Genomic DNA, 24,689 nt, shown 5'->3' with positions numbered 1-24,689 from the left:
GAGGCCGCGCCGGGGCTCCCGGTGAGTGTCCGCCTCGAACGCGGTGCTCCTCTCCGCCCGCCGCCTCCTCACGCCGGGCACTCGAGGGCGGCGCGCCGGCCGCTGCGACCCCCGCGGTGGAGCCGGAGAAGGCGGCGGCGGCCGAGCCGAGCCCGCGGGGCGCCCGCCGCCGCCCGCATCTCCCGCCGCGACTCCTCGCGTCCCGCCTTCCCGCCCCTGCACGGGGCGGCGACGACGGCGCGGGTCGTCGGGTCGTCGGGCCGCTACCCGCCGGGCGCGCGCTCGGGGCGTGCCTCGCCGGCCGGCTGCCACTCGCCGCGCGGCCGCCGCCACTCTCGAGCCCCCCCGGCGGCGGCGGGGCCCCTCCCAGACGCCGCAGCCGCCTCGCGTCACTTCCGGTGGCGGGAAGGGAGGGGCGCCGCCCGCGGGGAGCGTAGCCCGAGCGCTGGAGCTGGGTGCAGAGGGTCGGGGCGCGGCCGCCCCGGGACCCCGCGTGGCCGTCCTCGGGCCCGCTGCTTGGCCTTGGCGGCGGCGCCCGGCCGGAAGCCGCCGCCCCAAAGCTGCCACCTGCGTTGGGACCTCGGGCCGCCCGGGGCCCCCCTCTGCCCGTGTCCGAGGGACCCTTTGGGGTGGCCACACCGACTGTGTCGGCTCCTCCTGGGCCCCCGTCCCGCCTCCCCCGGCCGAGTGGAGGGAGAGGCGACGCCGCGAGCCGAGTTTTAGGTGTGCGCCCGCGGACGCACCCGTGTCGCGGGGGAACGCCGGCTTCGGGGTCACGCCGGGCGTCTAGCCCTCGCTCTGCCTCTCACTACCTCAGCAATCTTAGGCAATTTTCCTGACCTCCTGTAGTGCCAGGAAGGGCACAGAGCAGGTTGTCTATGATTGGGCATACCGGGTAAAGGAGAGCCCTGGAGCCCTGGGTGGCTGTCTCAGGCTTTTGTTGAGCTTTCACATGTAGTGCAGTAACCAGGTACACGCACACGGCATGGAGGGGAGGGGGGCGGGGGCGGCCAGGAAGCTGGCAGGCCTCCAGGCCCCCAGCAAGTCTTCACTCTGGGTTTCTCTGGCTTCTTTCTCGAACTCTTCTCTCCAGTTCCCACCTCTGCGTCTGCTTCTCGTGGTGACTATCTGCTGCCGTGGCCCACGGAAGTAAAGGACATAACTTAATAACAAAGTAACGAAATGCAGGTGCCCCCTCAGGCAGGGCAATCCTAATGGCAGGAGGACAGAAAAGCCTGAAAATCATTTACCCTACACCTCCCCAGACATTTTCATCTGTAAAATGAAGTGAAAGACCTGGTCTCGTAGGGTTGTGACAACAAAAGGAGATGAGGGGCAGAAATCACGGCTGAGTGTCTAGCCCATCGCTTATTGTTGAGTAAAATTCTTCAGGAAACAAGTCACACTTGGTACAAGAGGCTAATAGAACAATTTAGCAGCAGAAAAGAAGGTCTCTAAGAAACGGTGTCTGCTGGACAAAACCTCCGAGAAATAGATTCGGTCTAACAGGAAACCAAAGAGGAGTGAGTGTCGGGGTGCCTGGTTGTTGCTGATCACTTACTAGCTGTGTCCGCAGGGAGCTGCTTAACCTCTCCGAACCTCAGTTTCCTCATGTAAAGATGAAAAATAATGGGCAGCATTGCATGAGATAAAGCCAATAATATGTTCAGAGACCCAGTAAATGGATGATATAATTTATTTTGGCGTGCCTCTCACCCCCCCTGTTGAATTCATGGTAAATTTAATTAAACTCGTTGAGTGAAATATGACCCTAGCATTTTTTTGTAGGCTTTGGGGAAAGAATCATCACTTCCTTTGATTTTCAACCTCCTCCACCATAATATAGAGTAATTCTAATACACAGAGGTGGTAGCTTTTCTAAAATAAAGAATATAAACATTTTCACTAAAACATGTTTTAAGGGGAACATGCACTATAAGTGGTTTTCCCTGCAACAATTTCCATTTTAGAAACCAAAAGGGAAAAAAAAAATAAGGTAGGATGTTAATATACCCCTTGGACACATTTCTTTGTAGAAAGACTTTATTTTAAAGCCCCAAAATAAGAACAGGTAAGGACCCACCCTGCTCTGCCCAACCTAGGGGTCAACTTCTGACTCAGCTTCAGGATTTGTAGCTGTATCATCTCCCCTTTACATTGAGCTGACAGCGTTGTCAATGGCAGGGTATTTTTGGAAGAGCCTACCTTGGGAGTTCTTAAATTAGTCATAGCAAGTCTGTCTCCTTTTAAATTGACTTTTTTTTTTTTTTTTTTTGGAACAGTACATGTTGACAGCAGAGAAACTAGCAAAGTGGATTTCAGATTAGTGATCTGGGGGGAGGGTGGTATTAATGTGCCTGATTTTCCCACTCAGGATTCTATAAATACAGAATATCTCCTTGGGTCCTCACATAACAGATGGTTCTGTTTTTGCAAACTCCATGGTAGTTATGTTGGTCACCACAAAGACTGCTGCTTTGTTATCTTCTTTGGCCATTTTCCCATCAGATAGGTGGATCCCCAGAGCTAGTGAGGATGATCTCAAAATCTGCAGGTTTTGTGTTTAAATGTTTTCTGCTTGACCTTCCCCAGGTTGTGTGTTTTGGTTTTTATTTTTAAATACAAAGCTGCATTTATTCATGTCCAAGTCATCATCTAGATCTGTGAGTGCAGTAATCAGGACCAGAGGAGAGGTGAATCAGAGCCTAAACAACAACAAAAACACTGGGACGTGCTTGCCCTCCTGAAATTAGATTTTTTTTTTTTTAAACCATTACAGTTATTCCAGGGCCTCCCCGGTGGCGCAGCGGTTGAGCGCTGGGTTGCGAAGCTGCCCACGGCCTCTGTGGCGCCGGTTCAATTCCCCGGCTGCTCCCCGGCCACCGGAGGAGGGTCCCACATGGCACGCAGACCTCTCCTGCCGCCCGCTGCTCCCCTCAGCAGTGTACTTTGGTCCTTCTGCCTGTTCTGCTCCCCGCTCTGGCTCTGGTGAATTCTCTCACCCTCCTGCGCTTCTCACTGTACCCAGTGCTTGTATAAATAAATAAATAAATAAATAAAATCTTTAAAAAAAAAAAACACCTTACAGTTATTCCAGCCCTGCCACTCCTACACCCCTAATTTAATTACATCTCCTATCCCAATAACACCTAGTTATCATTGCTTCTCAAGGCAACTCCCCCTTCCCTCTCTTCTGTTTCACTGCCTCACCATTCCCCCCATACTAGTACCCCCTTTTCCTAAAGAACTCTTTCATTCTTGGACTCTGACAAGCCTGGAGCCATTTCCTTGTCTTTCAGGCAATGCCTTGCAGCACTGAAATAAAGTAGCCCTTACATCAAAGGGAACACAAGCCCAGGAGGGACAGGAATGAAGAAAATTGCAGTAGGACTGAGATGAAAGAGTACAAATTGAGGATTTCTGGAATCTATTGTTTGGATCTTCCTAAACTCTAAGCTTGATCCTCCTGAGAAAATCTAACTTAAAACAACCTCTCTGCGCCTCACTTTCAGCATCTTTGAAAATATGTTGAAGACCCATACTTTTCACTGCTAGATACAGTAAAAGGAAAAGATGGTCAAACTACTTTGAGCCCTGGGTAAATTGTATATTGATTTGGCAGCTTTTGCAAACCCCACCACCCATCAAGCTTCTAAAATTCACCAAATATAAGCAGTGAAATGATAGTAAAAACTATCTTTACACCCAGACTATTATTCTGAACTAAGGAATTTCCTCCTCAATAATATAATCAGAGGGTATTCAAGGTTCAGAGAAAAGCACATGAAAAGGTTCTTGTTGCTTCCAGACTCTAAGGAAAGCTTAAGGCTTTGAGCCCTTGCTATAATCTTCACACAACACAGCCTTCCCCGGGGAGGACATGACAAGACTTGAGTTACTGCAGTTATGAGCCTGGGGCACAGCAAGGATCTGATCCACTTAATCACCTGTCTCTCTCTCTTTCTCTCTCTCTCTCTCTCTCTCTCTCTCTCTCTCTCTCACACACACACACACACACACACACACACACCCCCTCAGGAATAACATCTTGTAATCCTCATCTTTGGAATGTACACCCAGCCTACTACTTTCCTCCTCCATTAATATTTTTACTCAAAAATCATTCTGTTGATAAATGTACTTCAGGGGGCCTTATAAAAATTATGTGGGAGGCAGATCTTGCCCGTCTGTGTCTATGCAGGTGTCTTTTCCCTTTTTTTCCTTTCCTTAATAAACTGGCTTTGTGCTGATGAAAAAAAATTAATATGTGAACTGATCCCTCTAATTGCTCTTCGAGAAAAGGTAACTTAGTTGATACAACCTCATAAAATCCACCATGTTGTAACTGTATAACAGGATGGCTTGGCCAAGTCCTTGTAGGATACATATTGCTGTGAATTTTAAGCCAGAAAAAGTTGTTTCCTCTGGTGTATTTTATAACTAGAAAACATTTGTTTTTCAATTAAAATGAATTCAGGAGCCCCCAATGTATGATACCAAGCTGTCTGCAATAGAAGAAACTCAGAGGCTCTGTTCTCTGTCCTAGGAATTCTGACTTGGAGCAGTGACACACCCGCAGCAAGAGTTACTGCCCACAGCTTCCGTGTTTAAGATCCTGGACTCCTCTTAAGTTCTAGTTGACACCCATTCAGAATTCAGCTGAGGATCCAGAGATGGCGGGAAGGAGAAGTCAGGCTAAGGGGTGATGGGAGGAGGGCAGCTATAAGCTGGGTTTTGTGTTTTGGTGAGAGGGACTGGGAGAGGGCATGACCACCTCCCACCACTGCACGAAGGAACATTTCCTGAAAGAGGTGGAGTTTGCAAGACTTGGTGCTCATTCAAAAATGTGTAATGCCAGCTTTTTATTCCTTTATTTATCCAGCTGCAGAACATGGTTCATTTTGTTATGCTGGAGAACTTAGTTTGGGAGTTGTATGCTTCATTCAGAAATGTGACAGCCGCCGCCCCCCCCCACCCCGAGCCCCTCCTTCACACTCTCCAAGGAAGGAAATCTGAATTCTGTTAAGGCTCACCCTGCAAAGTGGGTAAAGATTTAGGGCTCTATAAGGCTTTTCCTCCCTCCCTTTCTCTCAGCTTCTCCCTGCTTCTCAGAAAAATGCGGCTGTGATGCATGTAGCTATGGAATATTGAAAATTATATTCCAATCAGAGGGCCCTAAAGTAGAGGCAGAACTGGGGGTTCTCTCTAGGATGGAAAAGATCCAGAGACAAGGATTCATGGAGCGGGAGGCGTCTGGCTGGATCTCTTTTGGAACAGTAACCCTTCCCACAGTGTGTGCAGTTTTTCCACGTTCTTGCTTCCTCTCCATCGCCCCACCCCAGCATTCTCTTTCAGCTTCGTCATCTCATGCCTGCTTTTTCTTTTCCCTTCTGCCTCTATATTTGAACCCTGCCAGATGAACATGTATTAGCCATAAGAGTGGGCCTTATGCCAGAGAACATTTCATATCCAAAAAAGTGTTTTTGAAGCAGTAACCATGTCCTGAGCACTGCAAATGGCTAAGGTCAGTCTCTTTTCTTATGGACCAGTGTGTAAAACACCCCCAATACAGGGAGGAGTGTTGGAAACTATGTGCCAGGACAGGGCATGTCCACGGGGACCTCATGTTCTCCCCGGAGAACACACTGGGCTCTCCAGGTAGCCAGGATTTAGAGAAAGCTGGAGAGGAGATTTGCCTAGAATGCTTCCCCCTCCCCTGCCAGCCCTGGCTGTCTCCTCCTTGAGGTCTCAGCTTGGATGTTACCTGCTCAGAAAGTCCTCCTGCCCCCAAACCTCCCGTGTCCCCATCATGTCCAGTTCTGACCTATTTGTAGCTCTTTCCACACTGATATGTATTTGTCTCTTCAACTTTCTGGGCTCTATCCTTGGGACCAAAACCTAGCTTTGTTCATCTCTGAAGCCCTGGGTCCAGTGCAGTCCCCACCCCAAGACTGCCCCGTGCAAGTTTCTGGAATGGCTAGATTGTGGAAGTGAAGGGCACGGCACAGCCAAGCTCAAAGCACAAACTTAACCTGGCGTCAAGGAGGGGGTCCCTTTTTGGGCTTCTGTTCCATGAGGTCTGAAGAATGAGTTCTGTCTATTAAGGGTGCTATCCTGGCTCCTTAATACTCCCATTGAGGAGGGACCTCACTCTCCAAAGCTTTGTTCAACATCCAAATGCTAATGGCGCCTAATCTTTATCTCTGATCATTTCTTCTACCCCAGCACAGGACCTGTGTCTACATGTTCCTGCAGGTTCCGACATATTCCTGCTTGGATGTTCTCGTGAGCTGCCCATCTCACAGCCTGAACTCACTGTCCGTGCTGCCACCCAATCCAAATGCCCCCGATTTCAGTGGAAAATATTGCCCAGACCTCTCGGTCCTCTCTACCGAGTCCTTTCTCCGCCTTCACAGACAACTGGTCGCCGTGGCCAGTTGTATGTCATCTCTGGGAGATCTCACATCTGCCTCTTGCTGTCCCCAACACTCACCACTGTTGTCAGGACAATGACAGTAGGTCTAACTCCTCTGTTGCGTTCCAGCCCTTCTTCCACATTACCCCAAGGAAATTTCCTGGAACACACATTTGATTACATTACGCATCTGTTTCAGAGTGTCCAATGATTGATTTCTCTGCTGCTTCCAGGAAAAGTTCAAACTCTAGCCTGACAGAGCTGTGAAAAGCGAAGCTTAAAGCTCACTGCCCTTGTGTTCCCTGTTTTGACCCTATAGAGTCTAACCCTTTTGGCTAAATCTCCAGCCTCGCAAACTATAGCCCCTCAAACACATCAAGCACTCCCAGGGGTCCAGCCTTTTGTTTCTGTAGCTCCCTTAGCCTGGAAAGTCACCTCCATCCCATGGAATTTCTTGAAAGCAAATATTTTGTCAGTTACCTTTTTGTCTAGCCAGGCCTGGCCTGTAATAGGGTTCAGAGAATACTGAGTCAAGAATTCCCGCTTCAAGGAAGGCCCCGCTCTCACACAAACTCCTTCTCTGCTTCTCTTGACCACCGTTCACTTCCACCCCAATTCAATTTGGAAGTGGTGTTCCTTCCAGCTCTACTCACCCAGCTGATAATTCATGAGTTCCTGCTGAGTACCAGGAGCTGTGCTAAGAGCCTAGGGTAATAAACTCATGCGCAGACAGTTGTGACACCAAGTTAAGGGCCACGATGGGGTCCTTGGTGTCTACACTTTCCTGCAGAAAAATGAACGTGGAAAGGGAAACCATGGCTACTGTGCTAACTGGTGAGCATGGTGTCTGGGCAGAGGGAGTGGCCTGGGTGAGTCAAATGTTCCATGATGTCTTAGTCTGTTCAGGCTGCTATAACAAAACACCACAGACTGGGAAGTTTATAAATAACAAAGATTTAATTCTCACAGTTCTCAAGGCTAGGAAGCCGAAGACCATGGTGCCAGCAAGCCCACGTCTGGGAGGCAGCAGCCTTGACCAAGCTCAGGCTGTGCTCACATGTGGGAGGGGAGCGAGCTCTGGGGGTCTCCTTTTTCAGGAGGAGTCATTCACCAGGGCCTCACCTCATGACCCAAGTACTTACCAAAGGTCCTGGCTCCTGATACCATTATCTTTGGGGTTTAGGGTTTCAACATAAGACTTGGGGGATGGGGGGACACAGACATTAAGACACATGATAACGAGATGTTCCTGCTGTACAACAGGGCCGAGAGCCCCTTTCTGTGGAACACGGGCCAGACACTCCAGCTACTTCGTCTGGTCCCCCTCAGGTTTCTTACTGACCATATCCCTTCTGCTGACAGTCGCCTCAGTTGTCTTAAAACAATGTCCAACGTTTTAGCCAAACTCTGCCGCCTCACTTCACCCTAGCCTGAATCTAACAGGAGAGGAGGACATGTACACTTCTTCACAGCCCCTTAACCTTGGGCTTTACAGTCACTCGTGTACTTGGGACAGGACCTTGGTTTCTCTAGCTGAATAGAGAGCTTTATGCAAAACAGATGACATGCTGGGTTGGCTAAATATTCATACTTCAGCCTCTTCAGGCCCACTCTCCTGGGCAACTAACCACTGTGCACAGCCTACGTCAGAGAATCTTAAGGTTAGGAGATGCTTTAAAAAAGCGTAGACCTTGGGCCTCCCTGGTGGCCTAGGGGTTGAGTCTCAGTGCTATCACTACAAGGGGGAGGGGAGTGAGAAACCTCTCTTACCTCGCCCTGCTGCTCCCCTCAGCAGTGTATTTTAGTAGATCTGCCTGTTCTGTTCCCCACTCTGTCTCTGGTGAATTCGCTCATCTCCTGCACCTCTGGCCTACACCCCAGTTGTTCTATGCAAAATAAATAAATAAATTTTTTTTTGTAAAAAAAGCATAAACCATCCTAATGCTTGAATCTCCTTCGTGACCCTGCACTGCACACTGGTTGGCACATACTCAATACCTTCAATGCAAAGAACCCCCCACCTCCAGAAGCAGCCCATTTACCCTGTGACTCTCAAAATCTGTATTTCTACAAGCTCCCTTTAGTCCCCCTCCAGAGAACACAGAACTGCTCCACCCCTTCCCTCCACAGAACAGCCCTTTGAAAGCTGAAGACTGTTCTCTCATCTCCTGAGAAGTCTCTGCCAAACTAAATATATCGCCGCTGCCTTCACCCCTTCCTCACACGATGGGATTCAAAGCATCTTCACCATCCGGCCATTGTCCGTGCTCTAAATATGAAGAACAATTAACTGCCAGATTGGCTTTCTCTTTCAAGCTTCTGACCCAAATAGAAAACCCAGTCATAAGTTTCATACAAGTAAAAGGTTATAAAGTTACATGTGAGGTTTGAAAATAGAAAGCTGGTTTCCTCACTGCTCCAAACACTGGGCCAACCACTCTACCTGCAGTACATCCAGACATATCGGGAAGGCAGACAGCATGCGCTAAAAAAGTTATTTTTAAAAAGATGTAAACATTACTCTTAGTAGTTTGTATTTTCAGAAAATGCCTGCAGGCCTGCCCAGCTCCAGCCACTCATGCCCGAGGGACCCACTCTGGGTCCCCTTCCACTGGGGCTGGGCCTCTGCGAACTCTCCCAGCCTGTGCTCTCCTCAGGCCGCACGTTCTATACCGGCTTCTGCAGGTGGCCGGACCTGTCACTGGCCAGGGACCTCGAGGGACGAGGGGCCGCTCCTGAATTTTCACCCTGTCACAGCCCTGGCATGCGGTAATAAATGTTTGTGGGAAGAATGAGTAGATGAATACGTGAAAAATATTTTGTTTGTATGTTTTTTTGAGAACAAAAAAGATAGATTAGAATACCCTGAAAGAGAGCAGGGGTGAGAAGGGGGAGGTCTGTGCACCAAGTAAGGCTTAAGGCTCTCTTGGTTACTCTCGCATCTGCCGGGGTGTCTGGTGTTGGGCATTGACATTTGACAAGAATGTGTCCTGCTGCTGAATTCATGGTCAAGGTGATGGTCTTATGGCCGGTTTCCAGTGAAACCCTTTCACTCCCTTTATCTATTCAAGCTCCCCAAACTTCCTACAGGGCAAGGAGTAGGGGCTCAGTTTTAAACTTAGTAATGATACCCTGACATTTCCCCCTTTCCTGAGAAGACAATGACAAGTCTTTGGGGATGGGCCAGAGATTTGGCCTCTGTAGCCACGTTAAGCTGAATTTTGGGGCGTAGCACTGGCCCTAGGTTATTGCCGTCTGGGGACAGTGGGGAGTGGGGTGTGGACGGGAAGGAGCTGCACTTTGGTCTTTCAGACAGCGTCAATTTTAGCTGCTATGTGTTGTTCTGAGGGGCACAGGTGGTGCCGGTTGTTAAAAACGGCTGCCCAAGCATCCAGGTTCATATTTCCTGCAGCCATTTCTGCCTCCCAGTCTCTGTGATGGTACTCCATGGTGCCGATACTCCATGACCAGAAGCTGTAGTTTGAGGGTCACATATACTTTCTGTATACATAGGAGAGACCCAGTACAACCACGAAACTCGCCCACGTTGCTTTAGATGCCACCCTGAATCCATCAGCTATTGCTGAGCAGAGGGTCAGGAACTGGGGTTGCCGCGCAGAACTGGCAGACAGACATGAGCACAGAGGGAAAGAGAGAGGAGGAAAGTGAAACCACCCACCTTCCCAGCTATGACGGACTGCTGAGCTCATGGGGAATTTTTTTTTTTTTGGGTATACGTTTGTTTGGTTTTTTTTTTTGAAGATTTATTTATTCATGCATACAAGAACCGGGGTATAGGCCAGATGTGCGAGAGGGTGAACAGAACAGGCAGATTGACCAAAGTACACTGCTGAGGTGAGCAGCGGGGGAGGCAGGAGAGGTCTGCGGCACCATGTGGGTTTCTTGCAGGCCGACCAGGGTCTAACGGTACTACAGAGGCTGCGGACAGCTCCACAGCGTTGCGCTCAATTGCCTGCGCCACCAGGGTGGTCCTCATGGAGACCTTTTGAGGACACTTGGGGGTGCCCAAGTTGGATCCCTTCAGTTATTGTCCATGAGCCAAACAGCCTCACAGGGTTTTGAAGGAAACCCAATGGGGCCTCAGTGGTCTTTGAGGATACCTGGAACTTTTCAGTAAATATCGGGGTATACCCCAACATGATACTGTCAGTGTTCCGAGGTTTCCTTGCAGTCCACTGGAGAACAAGAAATGGAGAGAAAAAACTAGGGGTCCTTGTACCTGATTTTACCTCATATGGGTCACCAAAATATAGTGGGTTGAATACTGGGGTGAAGCTGGAGGTACAGGGGGGTGAAAGAATTCACCAGAGGCAGTGGAGAACAGAAAAGGCAGATTTATTGAAGTACCCTGTAATTTCTTTTGCAGGGGGAAAAATAGGGGAGGTCTGCTTGTGAAAAAGGTTTTGCCCTATATACAAGAGTACCTTAGTAGCTTAGGTTTACTATGAAAGTTGGCTGAGGAGGGCTGAGGAGGAAGTAATTAACCAGAGAAATACAGAACATGTTTAAGCTGAGGGCTGCAAAATAAATACAATTTCAGTGGACAAAGAAGAGGCAGAGGGCTCTATGTAAGGCGAGTGCAGCAAGTGCAAAGGCACTGAGGCGCAAAGGAACAAACTATGGTAAAAGAGTAGGAAGAAGCTCCCTGTGGCTGAGTTTGGGGGCTAGGGACCAGGGGGTGTCAGGTGAAGGGAATAAAGATAGGTAGAGCCACACTTGAAGGAGCACAGGTGAGTGGGCAGAAGCCTAGGGTGGTGGGCTCAGGGCACTGCAGGGTAACTCAGGATGCAGTCCAGGTGGTGAGTGGAGTCCAGAGAAAAGGGGGGCACAGTGAATGTATTAGCCAAGGGAGAGAGAACACGAGAGGCAGTGAGGATGGCCATGGGGCAATCAACGTGACGGGTATTTAGGATGCAGAATCAGTAAGACATGGTGGTTTCCTTTATGAGTAGTGTTTGGAGACTGAGAAAATGAATGTATGATCGATTGAAGCACTTATGTATTTCGAAAGTGTTCATTAAGTCAAAAACACTCTGAATTTGTTTCATGGAAGGAAATAACCTTGTTCCCTATTTAAAAACATTCTCCTGGTAGTGGTTTCTCCCCCACTCTTTTGTACTCCTACATATTATTGTCACTTGTCAAAATGCCTTGTACTTCTCACTTGAATAATCTTCTTTTCTCAAGGGAAAGTCTGAGAACTCAGTAAGGACTGGTCTTAGACCTCTTCACACCCCACAGGGTCTGTCCCACCTGCCTAATCCCTGTGATGCATTTGGCAAATGTGATGGCTGACTGGTCCATGCACAGCAGCGTATCAGGTGATGAGACAAGTCAAAAGCCCCCCCCCTTTTTTTTTTTAAGATTCATTTATTTATGCATACAAGAGCCTGGGTGCAGGCCAGAGGTGCAGAGTGGTGGTGAGAGGATTCACCAGAGACAGAGTGTGGAGCAGAACAGGCAAATCTACTGAAATACACTGTTGAGGGGAGCAGTGGGCAAGACAGGAGAGGTTTGCTGTGCCATGTGGGTCAGCTCCCTGGTTGGCTGGGGATTGAACTCAGGCTGCAGTGGCTCCAGATAGATTCAGTCAAGCCTGCTGCTCCCCTCAGCAGTGTATTTCTGTCCATCCACTGTTCTGTTCCCCACTCTGTCTCTGGTGAATCCTCTCACCCCCCTGCACCTCTGGCCTGTACCCCAGTTCTTGTATGCATAAATAAATCTTTTTTTAAAAATTGGAAACAACAAATGCTGGTAAAGATTTAGAGAAAAAAAGGAGCCTCTTACACTGCTGGTGAGATGCAACCACTGGTTGGGCCACCATGGAAGCTGTGTGGAGGTTCCTCAAAACACTAAAAATGGGGCCTCCCCTGGTAGCACAGCAGTTGAGCCCTGGGCTGCAGAGCTGCCTGCAGCCTTGCAGCACCAGTTCGATCCCCGGCCACCAGCGAGGGTTCCACATGGCGCGCAGACCTCTCCTGCCGCCCGCTGCTCCCCTCAACAGTATATTTCGTCAGTCTACCTGTTCTGTTCCCTGCTCTGGCTCTGGTGAATTCTCTCACCCTCCCGTGCTTCTGACTATATCCAGTGCTTGTATAAATAAATAAATAAATCTTAAAAAAAAACAAAACAAAAACACTAAAAATGGATCTGCCATATGACCCAGCAACCCCACTCCTAAGAATCTACACACAGGACACAGAAACACAATTCAAAAGGAAACCTGCACACTTATGTTTATTGTAGCACTGTTTACAATAGCCAAGATATGGAGACAACCTAAATGTCCCAAACAGATGAGAGGATTAAGAAGATGTGGTGTATACATTGGAATACTACTCAGCAATCAAAAATGATGAAATTGTGCCATTTGTGGCAAGATGGATGGAACTAGAAGGGATTATGCTAAGCAAAATAAGTCAGAAGAAAAATGATGGTCTCACCTATACTTGGAATATAGGAAAAACAAAGGGTCAGGGAAAAAGACAAAACCTGCAAGCTGACCATTGATCTCAGGCACACAGCAGGGGAGGAGGAGGGAGAGGGGTCATAATGGGAGGGAGAGCACAAGGGGCTGTGCTGATGGATCGCAGGTGCTGTGGTGGTGGGGACTATGGGGACTACACCTGAGGGGAAAGATCCAATATTGCACAAAAATGAACAACGATGTAATAAATAAAAAGTGGGGACTGGACAATGCTAAACAGCGGCACACAGAACCCTGAAGTCGTGGAGTCACGGACTGGATGTGTAGAGATGATCTAACTAACCCTGTCGCTGCACACCCGGCAGATGGCTCCTCAAAGGTCGAATGCTAGTCAAGGGCAGACTGGGGGGGGTTGTCCAGTGACCCCAGCACCAGGGCTATCTCCTAATGTGTGGAGAGATCTAGTGACAGTGCTGGGTGTCAGAAAGTTCCAGCTCTGAACATGCCTCCAGCCAACGGTGACAAGCGGCCAGCTGCTGTCATCAAATCTGACCCTGGAAACCGAGGGTTCTTCCCCAGCATACAAGATGTCATCTGAGAACCAAACTGTCCCACCAGACTCCCCACCCCTGCTCTTCCTGCTCCCACATCTCTCTGTAACTGATCCTGAAGGGAGGAGCACCCCAGGCCTGAAAGAAAGAGCTGGGGATGTACGAAGGAGGGGACCCCACCCATCCTGTTCCACCCCAACCCCCTTGCTCCTCAGGACCCAGGACCCACGCACCCCCAGACATGGGCAGGATCCAGCATGAAGGTGGGGGGAGAGCAGTGGAATTGCCTAACCCCTTCCCCCACCACACTAAAACACTTTTCCCTTCTCTAAAGTCTATCAGTACCTGGTTTACACTCTGCGTTTTCCACCTCCATACTGCCTGACTCCTCTCTGTGTTTGCTTCATTTTCACCTGAACAAATCGGTCCTGGGGCGCGGGCAGAGCGCACTTGTCTGGGACCCCACGCCAGCCGTGATGTCTTTGACGCCTTTTACAGCCTCCTACCTCCTTGCCAAGGTCCCCTTTCCTCCTGCTTTTCTCTACCCTCTGCCCTTCTCAGCAAGCTGATATTTCTATGGGGAATGTAGTTAAAAACCCGAGGAACAACCAGCACAAGTTTCCCACTGCTTGTGAGATGGGGACAATTTGATCCCAAATATTGAAAACTTGTGCTAGAAAGTGCCTCTGAGCCCGAGCTTCCTGCCCCCCAAGCCTGTGCACTCTGAGCCAGCAAGCGGGAGGGGGTGATGTTCCAGAACACACCTGTGGGCCAGGCTCTCTGTTCTGGGGGCACAGGCAGGTGGGCAGTGATGGCTGACAGGTGGTCCTCTTTGCTTCTCTCACCTGTCATGCACATGTGATTAAGTCTCTGGGCCAGACCTTCAGTGGTTTCAGTGAGGGAAATTAAGGAAGTAAAATGCACATACTGGGCCTCCCTGGTGGTGCAGGTGGTTGAGCGCCGCACTGTGAAGCTGTCCTCAGCCTCTGCAGCATGGGTTCAATCCTGGCCGGCCAGCAAGACTCCCACATGGCGCAGCAGACCTCTCGTCTCGTCCGCTGCTCCCCTCAGCAGTGTATCTCAGTCAGTCTGCCTATTCTGTTCCCCGCTCTGTCTCTGGTGAATCCTTTCACATCTGGCCTGTACCCCGGTTCTTGTATGCATGAATAAATAACATCTTTAAAAAAAAATGCACATACTTCCAATTCAGGATGGTTACGTATCAATATAAACTCATAATGTATTTGCATAGCGATATTTCCCCCAGCTTTGCTTTTTTTCTTATTTTTTCTAATTTATTTTCTTATATCATTGTTCATTTTTGTACAATATTTAAAGTGAAGTCCCCGTAGTTCTCCCATGACCACAGCACCCGTGACCCATCACCACAGACCCTTGTGCTCTTCCCTCCCACTCTGACCCCCTCTCCCTCCCCTGCTGTGCATCTCAGATCTATGATCCACTGCAAGTGTTGTCTTTCTCCTGACCCTTTGTTCGGTTTCCCTATATTCCACCTAGAAGTGAAACCATCCAGTAGTTTTCCTTCTCTTTCTGGTTTATTTCACTGAGCATAATCCCTTCCAGCTCCATCCATGTTTCTGCAAATGGCATTTCCCTAGCTTTGTTCCCCCAAAAGACCTCAAGTCAACCCAGTAATACACACTCCTGATGCTGGTATTATGGCCTGTAAGTACCTTTTCTCACAAGATGCAATCAGAGACCCAGGTGTGTGTCAGGAAGCAGAAGACACAGCTGGACACCCAGTCATGCAGCAGCAAAACAGCTTCCAAAGACCACTTAGACTTGTCTCAAAAGGACCCAGAAATCAACTTGATGAGGCTCCCAGGGGCCACAGATGAGAACCTTTGGACTGAATAGTAACTTCAAAGCACTGAAACACATCCATGAACAAGTAACAAGAGGGGAAAACCCCTGTCCTCACTAGTAATGCCGGGAGTCAAGTCATTGTTTTAAAAACTGGTAAATACAAGGAAGGAGCTAGGCACTTGAAGAAATAAAATGGCATTTTCCAAGATCAATGAAAAACATGAATGTAGGTAAAGCTGTCATGGACTACTAATATCCAAAAAGAAAGACAACCAGACAATTGACAGTCTCTTCCATGGAAGCACACACATCTACTAAATATTCGTGCAAAAGCAAAGCTAAATATGACCTGGTCTCTGACTTGACCAATTTACAGAAAATACGGGAGCAATAAAAGCATGTGACCATCACCATGGAAATGCCATCAGCAAAACCCAGGTGCTCTCTAAGACAAGTCACCGGTTTCTTTAATAAACGAATTACAAGGGGAAAATTTGCGGAAGTATCTTTGGGTTACAAGAGATTGAGAAGACACAATCAATTGCTATGTATGCAACTTATTAGACTCTGATTTGAACAAAAAAAAAACTACACAAAAAATCTGAGACAGGGGCCTCCCCGGTGGCGCAGCGGTTGAGCGCTGGGTTGCGAAGCTGCCCGCAGCCTCTGTGGCGCCGGTTCAATTCCCCGGCTGCTCCCCGGCCACCGGAGGAGGGTCCCACATGGCGCGCAGACCTCTCCTGCCGCCCGCTGCTCCCCTCAGCAGTGTACTTCGGTCCTTCTGCCTGCTCTGCACCCCACTCTGGCTCTGGTGAATTCTCTCACCCTCCCGTGCTTCTGACTGTGCCCAGTGCTTGTAAAAATAAATAAATAAATAAACAAATAAATAAATAAAAAAAAAAATCTGAGACAGAGAAATGTCAATACTGGATGGATTTTGCTTGTATTAAATAATTCTTTTTTGGTCTATAATAGTAAACTGGGTATGTGGCTTTATATTTCAGTAAGTCCTTTATCTTTTAGAAATATATTAGGGGGCCTCCCCAGTGGCGCAGCGGTTGAGCACTGGGTTGCGAAGCTGCCCACGGCCTCTGCAGCATCGGTTCGATTCCCGGCTGTTCCCCAGCCATCAGAGGAGGGTCCCACATGGCGTGCAGACCTCTCCTGCCGCCCGCTGCTCCCCTCAGCAGTGTACTTCGGTCCTTCTGCCTGCTCTGCTCCCTGCTCTGGCTCTGGTGAATTCTCTCACCCTCCCGTGCTTCTGACTGTACCCAGTGCATGTATAAACAAACAAACAAACAAACAAATAAAAACATGCCTCTATATTAAAAAAAAAGGGTAAAAAAAATATATTAGGAATAAAATATGCTTGACATTTGCTTTAAAATTATGTAGGAGTCACATACCAGGGTATTACTAAATAAGTTATACATTTAAAGGCCTGTATCCCTATGATGGTGCAATGAAACCTAAATCAAACCAAGCTTGTGAAGGAGGGAAGGGGTTAAGAAGGAATGTCTTAAAAGTCACTGAGGATACGGTCAGCCAATAAGAATGGTGATTCAGCAGGAAAAAAATGACTATTTCTTCACAAATGAATGGCATTAAAAGAAAAAGAGGGGTTGGGCCTCCCCGGTAGCACAGCAGTTGAGCGCTGGGTTGCAATGCTGCTCACAGCCTCTGCAGCACCAGTTCGATCCCCAGCTGCTCCCCAGCCACCGGAGGAGGGTCATGCATGGCGCGCGGACCTCTCCTGCCACCCGCTGCTCCACTCAGCAGTGTACTTCAGTCTGCCTGCTCTGCTCCCCGCTCTGGGTCTGGTAAATTCTCTCACCCTCCCGCACTTCTGACTGTACCCAGTGTTTGTATCAATAAAAAAAAAAAAAAATCTTAAAAAATAAAATCTTAAAAAAAAAAAGAGGGGAAATGTTAGGGATTGAGAGAAACCTAAGAGACAGACTCAGCACATGCAATGTATCTTAGTTTGATCTTGATTTGAACAGGCAAAGTATAAAAAGGCACTTTTGAGACGATTGGGAAAAGCTGCGTATGGGCCGGGAAATCGGCAGTAAAGAATCTTGGATATGATCAAGGTTTGACCTTGTTACAAAGTCCTGTGCCGCAGAGACACACTCTGAAATACATACAAGTGAAACAGAATTGTCTGCCATATGCTTTTATAATGTCTCAGGGGAGGGGGCCTCCCTGGTGGCGCAAGGGGTTAAGCACTGCACTATGAAGCAAACCCACCCGGCCAGCCAGCGAGCTACCCACATGGTGCAGCAGACTTCTCCTGTCTCGCCCGCTGCTCCCCTCAGCAGTGTGTTTCAGTATATCTGCCTGTTCTGTTCCCCACTCTGTCTCTGGTGAATCCTCTCACCCCCTGTACCACTGACCTGTACCCCAGCTCTTATATGCTCTTATAAATCTTTAAAAAAAAGCTTCAGGGGGAAAAAAAAAGGTAGACAAGTGATAGTAGATGATATAAAAATGGTAGAATGTCAATAATTGTTAACATCAGAGTCATTACACCAGGATTATCACTCGTTATGTTTGAAATTTTTCATAATAAAAAGTTAAACACTGGTGGTAGACCAGGGTGATTTGATGGAGGGTGCACTATGGAAACAATACCTGGTGGGGGATTCCAATTAATACATCATTAAAAATAAGAACTAAAATTAATAAACCACAAAAAAAGTTAAGCAAAATACAGAACATTAAAAATAAAGCTTGTCCTTACACAGGGTGTTAATGGTTCTGACCACTCTGGGACTTAAGGGAAAGTACAGTCAGGGTTGGAGGGGTCAGGGAAAAGGCAAAGCAGGAAGGGTCTGAATTTGGCATGAGCCTGGTAGGTCAGGCGCTTGCCAGGTGCCCTCGCATGGCTGTGGTTGATCACAGGTGCTTGCTCCACCTGGTCTGCATTGCGGCCCTTTGTGAAGACCAGCGTGCTGGACTCTTCTCAACTAAAAGCACGTCCCAATTCAGGGAGGCACAGCCGTACCCCAGCACCCAACAGGCAGTCTGTGGTCTGTGGCGCCCTCTGTGGGTGGTGCTGGAAACCGAAGCTGAGCTGGTCCTATCCTCCAGAAAACCAAACACAGGCCAATTAAACATATAAGTAGCCTTTAATTTCATCACCATAAACATTATACTCTGATTGCTCACATACAGTATAAAATATTTACTCCGCTAAATAAATAAGACATAACATTATTGCAAACGGCACTTAAACCCCCCCAGAGATAAGACCTCCTTAGCCCAGGCAGGGGGTGCTCCTGAGTTTTCTGTGAGATTCCCCAAGCACAGAGAAGCCCTGGGGGCTGAGACACAGGCTTGGAGAGTCACACTCTGCTTCTGCCCTGTGACAGCCCCAGGAGAGGGCTGTGAAACCAGCGGGAAAGGTCGGGGTGGGTGCTGAAGGGAGCAGAGGGAGGTTGGGCTGGGCCGAGGGGAGGGGAGCCAGGGAAGCTGCTGAGACTGGGTGCCCCACCTTCCATCCGTCCCCAGTCTGCCACAGGACGCGGGATGTCTGTCGGGTGAGCGCCTCCTGGGTTAGACAGCCAGACCATTACTGCAGCTCTGGCAGTGCCCAGTACAGTAACTGCCTATCTCAGGGCCCAGCTGTGGGGGCCCTACCCTACTCCTTGGCACCAGCACAGCAAAGCTGGGAATTGATTTCCCTCTACTTAAATAAATAAGTTAAATATTTAAAGGCTTGTGTCCCTCTGATGGCAACACAGTAGCCAACAAGCCAAGTCCTGATTGAACAAAAAGGCGGGGGGATCAGCAGAGAGGCAGTGCTGGGGGGGGCAAGGCAGCTGCCCCTCTTCCCTTAGGGCAACACCCCCAAATAACTTTCACACTTTCAAATCCCTTAGAGAAATTTCACACTGGAAACTCCCACACAAGAGCAACATTGGGGGAATGTTTAGAGGTGGGAGACCAGATGGCCAAGTTTACTCAGCTACCCAATTCCCTTCTGGGTCTGCCCTGACCAGCACACTCGCTGTAACCCTGAGCATGGGTAAAGCTCCAATTGAGTCCTGCACTCCAGGGCGTGGAGCTCGCCATTGCCATGCCTTCTGACCCCACTGGAGGGAAGTCCACGCTGAAGCTCACCTGGAGAGCCACTGGCCAGCCAGCCTTTAAGGCTGGGCACAGGGAAGAGGGCAACCCCAGTTCCCCATCCACGCAGCTGTACACCCCACCACCACAGGGTGGCAGCAGAGAGACACAACACTTTGGCAGCAAAAGAAACTGGAAGGCCAGGGACCTGGGGAGGGGGGCTGGGACCCCATGAGGCAGGCCCTCCCTCAGGCAGCAGGAAGCGCTCTACACTGAGTATTTGGTCAAGTCACTTTTGTCAAATACTACCTGCGTAGCAAAGTAAATGGCAACCAGCCCCAGGCCTGCAGCCGACACCATGTAAGCAGTGACCGACTGGCTAAGCTGAACAATGGAGCCCATGAACAGGGACGGAGCCACCTGGGACAGCAGGAAGGCACTGTCCAGGATGGCGAGGTCCAGGCAGATGCCCCGGCCTGGAACAACCCTGGCCTCAAGCGGCTCGCCCATCACCACACGCATGGAGACGTCACAGGCAGAGGCCCCGCAGAGCGCAGGGGGAGCGGGGAGCAGGCCGCCGCCTCCGGCACTCATGTGTCCATTGGGAAAGGAGGACCCGGCCTTGGGGCCAGGGGAGAAGCTGGTCATCGGGCTGTCCTCAATGGAGCCACTGCCACTGTCTCCTCGGTATTTGGGCAGGAACACCTGGGGGGGAAGGAGGAGGGAAGTGGGGTGAGGATAGGAGTGTACCCAACCAAGCATGGGCCCCCGGCTGAGAACGGGCCCTGGCCTTCATCCCAGGGGCTGGAAGAAACAGAGTCAGGCGGCAGGTGAGCAACAGCAGACCTGGCTGGTATGGGGTAGTGGGGACACTTCTCAGGAACAGGAGGGTCAGAGGGGGCATGGGAGCACAGAAGTCGGGGTCTGCTCTATTCTGTCCTAGAACAGCAGGAGACAGACAAACTCAGTACTGTAGGCTGGGCAGAGAGCAGAACCCCAAGGTGAAGACACAGGAAGAACTAAAACAGGCAAGAAGAGAAACGTGAGCAAAGACCAAATGCAAAGGGGGTCCCGGAGGCCCAAACAACACCCTGCCCCTCTTGCCAGCACTTCATGCTGGGAAACCCTCACTCTCTGCAGAGCCCTGCTCTGCTCCCATCGAGGCCCAGGCAGAGCTGCTGCTTTGAGGCAGAGGGTTCAGCGAACAGCCAGAGGCGGAGCCGCAGCAGCATCACAGCTGCCAGCTGCCCCTGCCAGCTGTGCTAATGCCGAAGTCCTGGCTTCGTCCTCCCCGTGTGCCTGAGATCCAGTGACCTGGCCCTGCCTTGCTGGTGATACCACCCCTCTTTAAGGACAAGGACTTCGCGGTCGTCCCTCCTCCCACTACTGTGTGACAGAACAGCCATACGAGGCACGAACCCGACAACGCGGAAGCACCGGCTCACCGTGGGCACAGGAAGTGGGCAAAGCAGACACGGGCAGGGCCAGACGCCTCCGCTCCTTATCTGGGCAAGGAAGAGGGCTAGCTGGGCATGCTCCCTGGGCACAACTGCATGCGCCCAAGCCAGGCCTGGGGATAGCACCCCAGGACTCCGCAGGGCAGCAGAGTGGAAGCTGGCGAGGCCATCAGGGCATGGACAGCATCTCGGGGACCCAAACCCTGGCCTCTCCCTTCACACCCTGCCCATTCCCGTAGCCACCTCTGCAGCTAACCAGCTTCCCAGCCCAAATTTCCTCCACTACCCCACTCATGCCCACCCAGAGGCAGACACACCTCCCCACAGTCTGGAAGCTCTGAAGGTAGGCCAGCACCTCCTTTCTTGACACCCCAACTCCTTGCCCTCTGGCCAAAACTGTGCCCTAGGGCTGCAGCTGGGTGAGGCCAGTGGACAAGACCAAGGCAGCCCACACAGCCTGGGTGAAAGGCTTCCCACAGAAGGGGCCCCGTTGAGGGGCTGGCGAATGTCCCGAGAAAGGAGGTGGCCCCCCGACTCTCACAGTGCCCAGGTGAGCGGTGTCAGGTGCAGGGGGGCTCAGGGATCCGCCATGGGGCAGGGGAGGTGGAGGTGTGAGGAGGCAGGAAAAGAGAGAATTAGACAGAAAAGGAAGATCACCCAGAAAGGGAGGGGGTCAGAGGAGCCTCCCCATGTCCGAGGCCAGAGGAAGGGGGTGGCGTCCCCAAGCCTCTCTGCTGGTTGCAGCTAAGGACAGACCGCGACCTCACCCTCTGCTGCGGCCAGGGGCCCTGTCCAGACCGAGGGCCTCAGGAGCAGGTGCTTCAGGACCCCCAGAGAGGGGCAAGCACTTCCGGCACCATCCACTCGAGCTCCAGACAGTCTGGACACCAGGAAGCCATCCCCAGAGCCTAACCTACACCCTTCTCCCGCAGCCCTGGGGCGACAGCACAGGCTTCCTCCCCATCAAGGCTGAGCCAGCCCACCCGTGCTCCACCCAGTGGCCAGCGGAGTACCTGTTTCTCACGGTGGTAGAGGGAGGCCAGTGTGTAGGGCAGGATCTGCAGGGCTGAGAACGTGAAGCCAGTGAGGGCGGCAGAGGCTGTCACCACGGCCACGCTGCGGGACAGGCATGTGGCGCCAGCAGCCACAGGGAAGGCCACCACGCTGGCCAGATAGACTGCCCGAGTGCCGAATCGCTGCACCAGCCGGTCCATGACCAGGGAGAAGAGCAGGGAGATGGTGCATTGCAGGAACAGCCCCAGGCTGCCCATCCGGACGCCTGGAAAGGGAGGGCAGGGTGTCAGGCTGGAGGGCAACAGCATCTGGCAGCATAGTCAGGACCAGGCACCTGCTGCCAGGACATGCTGCAGGCCAGACCATCCTGGGACACTTGCCACCCTGCCTGGGGCAAGAGGAGCTGAGGCTCTTCCACTGACACTGGGCCTGTGTCCAAAGCTGCAGGTTTAGGGCAGGGGAGGATGTTCTAGGGGCTGCCTGGGAACCTCAGCTCTGGGGCCAGGAGGGTAGGAGGGAACACAGATTGTTCAGCCACTGCCTCCAGGAGGCTTGGAAAGTCAGCAGAGCAGAGAGACTGAGGCTGGGACCAGGCAGCCTTGAGGCGAGCCTCCACTCCGTCCGTCCCCTCAACCTTAAACAAGCTGTCAGCCTCTTCTGCCAGCAACACTGATCCAACTCTCGCAATTGAGACCATAGAGCTGCACCCCTGAGGAGCAGCATGTGCAGGGGCAAAGTGGGCCCCTCCTCTTGCTGGAGAAATGATGCCCAGATACCAGCCCAGGCACGTGCTGTGGGCCTCTCCCTCTGCCTGGACTCAACAGCCCCTCCCCACCAGGCCTGCCCAGGCTGCTGAGGCCTTACCTTCATCATAGTGTCTCCGGGCCTCAGTGCCAGGCTCAGCTCTGGGCACACCCTTGTACAGCCCCTCGCCCACGAAGTCCGTGTAGAACAGTGTGAAGGTCATGAAGGCCATCCAGCTGCATAGCTCGGCCACAAAGAGTCTGCGCAGGGTCCGAGGTACGCGGCAGCAGAGCTGGTGCAGCCGGGGTAACAGGGCACCCAGGTTCCGGAAAGCCAGGCGGGCCCGGCACGGGCAGCAGTGGGACAGCGAGGAGGGGCCCGACAGCCCTTCCACCGGCTCGGCCGGGCCCAGCGCTGCCTCCTCAGTGACAAACAGCGTGGCTGCCATGCACACAAGGAAGATGAGTGTGAGCAGGCCGAAGAGGCACTCCTCCTGGGTGCCCAGGTAGGGGGCTAGGGCACTGGCATCCCAGTCAATGGCAGGCAGGAGGTAGCCCAGGCAGCCCCCAAGGCTGATCATGAAGGCGTAGACAGAGAAGGCCTGGCGGCAGTGATCTGGGTCCCGGAAGAGGTCGGAGAGCAGGGCTTCCAGCGGCGTGAAGCACACTTGGCCGCAGAAGTCCAGCAGCCCCACGCCCAGGATCAGCAGTGCCAGCTCCAGGGGCCTGGTGTCTGAACACAGCAGCCCCGCTAGCCAGCCGGCTCTGGGAATGAGGAAGAGGCTCAGCAGGACGCCCAGAGACAGGGCCCAGATGAAGGGCCTCCGGCGACCATAGCGCCCACGCCAGTGGTCACTGGCTGAGCCCAGGAGTGGAACCGAGACCAGGCCCAGCACTGGACCGATGCCTGCAAAAAAAGGCGAGCGGCATGAGCCAGAGGCTGGGGCCCACGGAGCGGAGGGCAAGCGCCTTCTCCGTGAGGAGGATGGCAATGACTGTGAGATCACGCGAAGGGCAGCTCTGTACCAGACATCAGCTGAGTGCTCCACGGGGCTCGCATGCACTCCTCAGAGCAGGCCCACTAATACCCAATTAAGATGGGGAAACTGAGGCATGGAGCAACTGGTGACATTTGTGCATAGGAGGGTTTTATGAGACTCTGACCCGAGCCCCCCGACAGGGCCCCCTCTCCCAGGAGGCACATGATGGTGACCACTTGCCTTCTGTGGCTTTTGCAGGCACACCTGCGGTCAGGAGCCCAGCCCCCACCGGGGGTCAGAAAGAGCCCTGCTGGGGGGTCCCACTTCTACTTCTCAGCAGCTGTATAGCTTTGGCTAAGTCCCCTAACTTCAAGCCTCTGTTTTCTTCCCTGTAAAGGAAGACTGTTGCAAGATGACCTGAGATGACGGGCAGAAGTTACTAAGGGCTGGGCAAAGGTGAAGAGCGATTTCTCCAGCGCTTACTATGCACCGGGCACTGTGTGGGTGCTGGGGGTACAGGGGTGATGAGGGTCTGTCCCGGTGTTCTTCCTTGGCTCCCGGGCCCCTCAGCCAGGGTCGCCCCGTCCCAAGCAGTGCGGACCTGCCAGGCTCAGGAGCAGCAGAGAGCACCTCTCCCTCCCACTGCTCTTGGGCAAGGCGGGTCACTCCACTTCCCGGGCGGCATATATTTGGAGCAGGAGGGAAGGAGGATGTGGTGACTCACCCAGTACCATGGTCATGAACTTCTCCTCCACCCCCACTTCCAGCAGCAGGGGCGGCACATAGGTGATGCCTGCAGCCAGGCACACCTCCAGGCCGAAGGTCAGCAGGTTGACCAGCAGGAGCTGAGCTTTCCGATGCCGCAGCAGGTGGCTCCCCCACAGCCTCTGGACCATGGCGGGCCAGGAGGGCAGGGCTCGGCCCGTTCAGGAACTCCAGAATCGTTTCGTCCCAGCCCTGGTCCCGACGCCCGGGCCTCTTCTCGCTGCCACTGTCTGCCTGGGACGCAGCCAGGAGCCCATTTCCGCCAGCCCGGCCTGCAGGTGCGGCTGCTCAGCCCATGCTACACACGGCTGCCACGGGGCGCCTCGGCGGGGACATATCACTCGGCTCCTGAAAGGGTGGGGACAATCAAACAGTGTTAAGTCCTGGGAAGGGCTCCAGGATTTGCTCTGAATTCTCT

General features: G+C 51.8%; 1 protein-coding gene across 1 annotated transcript; it reads right to left on the bottom strand.

The window, feature by feature from the left end:
- Nucleotides 1-19,579: 19,579 nt before the first annotated feature.
- SLC45A3 (solute carrier family 45 member 3) lies at nucleotides 19,580-24,405 on the bottom strand (the record flags this gene model as incomplete). The annotated part of the gene is made up of 4 exons (XM_084245693.1): nucleotides 24,231-24,405; nucleotides 22,648-23,433; nucleotides 21,783-22,048; nucleotides 19,580-20,017 (listed from the first exon to the last, which is right to left on the bottom strand). Exons 1-4 carry the CDS (start codon nucleotides 24,400-24,402, stop codon nucleotides 19,580-19,582), a joined length of 1,662 nt encoding a protein of 553 aa, XP_084101819.1. The 5' UTR covers nucleotides 24,403-24,405.
- Nucleotides 24,406-24,689: the final 284 nt, after the last annotated feature.

Source organism: Talpa europaea, assembly GCF_964194135.1.
Source record: "Talpa europaea genome assembly, chromosome: 10".
NCBI lineage: Eukaryota > Metazoa > Chordata > Mammalia > Eulipotyphla > Talpidae > Talpa > Talpa europaea.
Note: the sequence above shows the minus strand (reverse complement) of the source record. Positions and strands in the feature narration are given on the sequence as shown.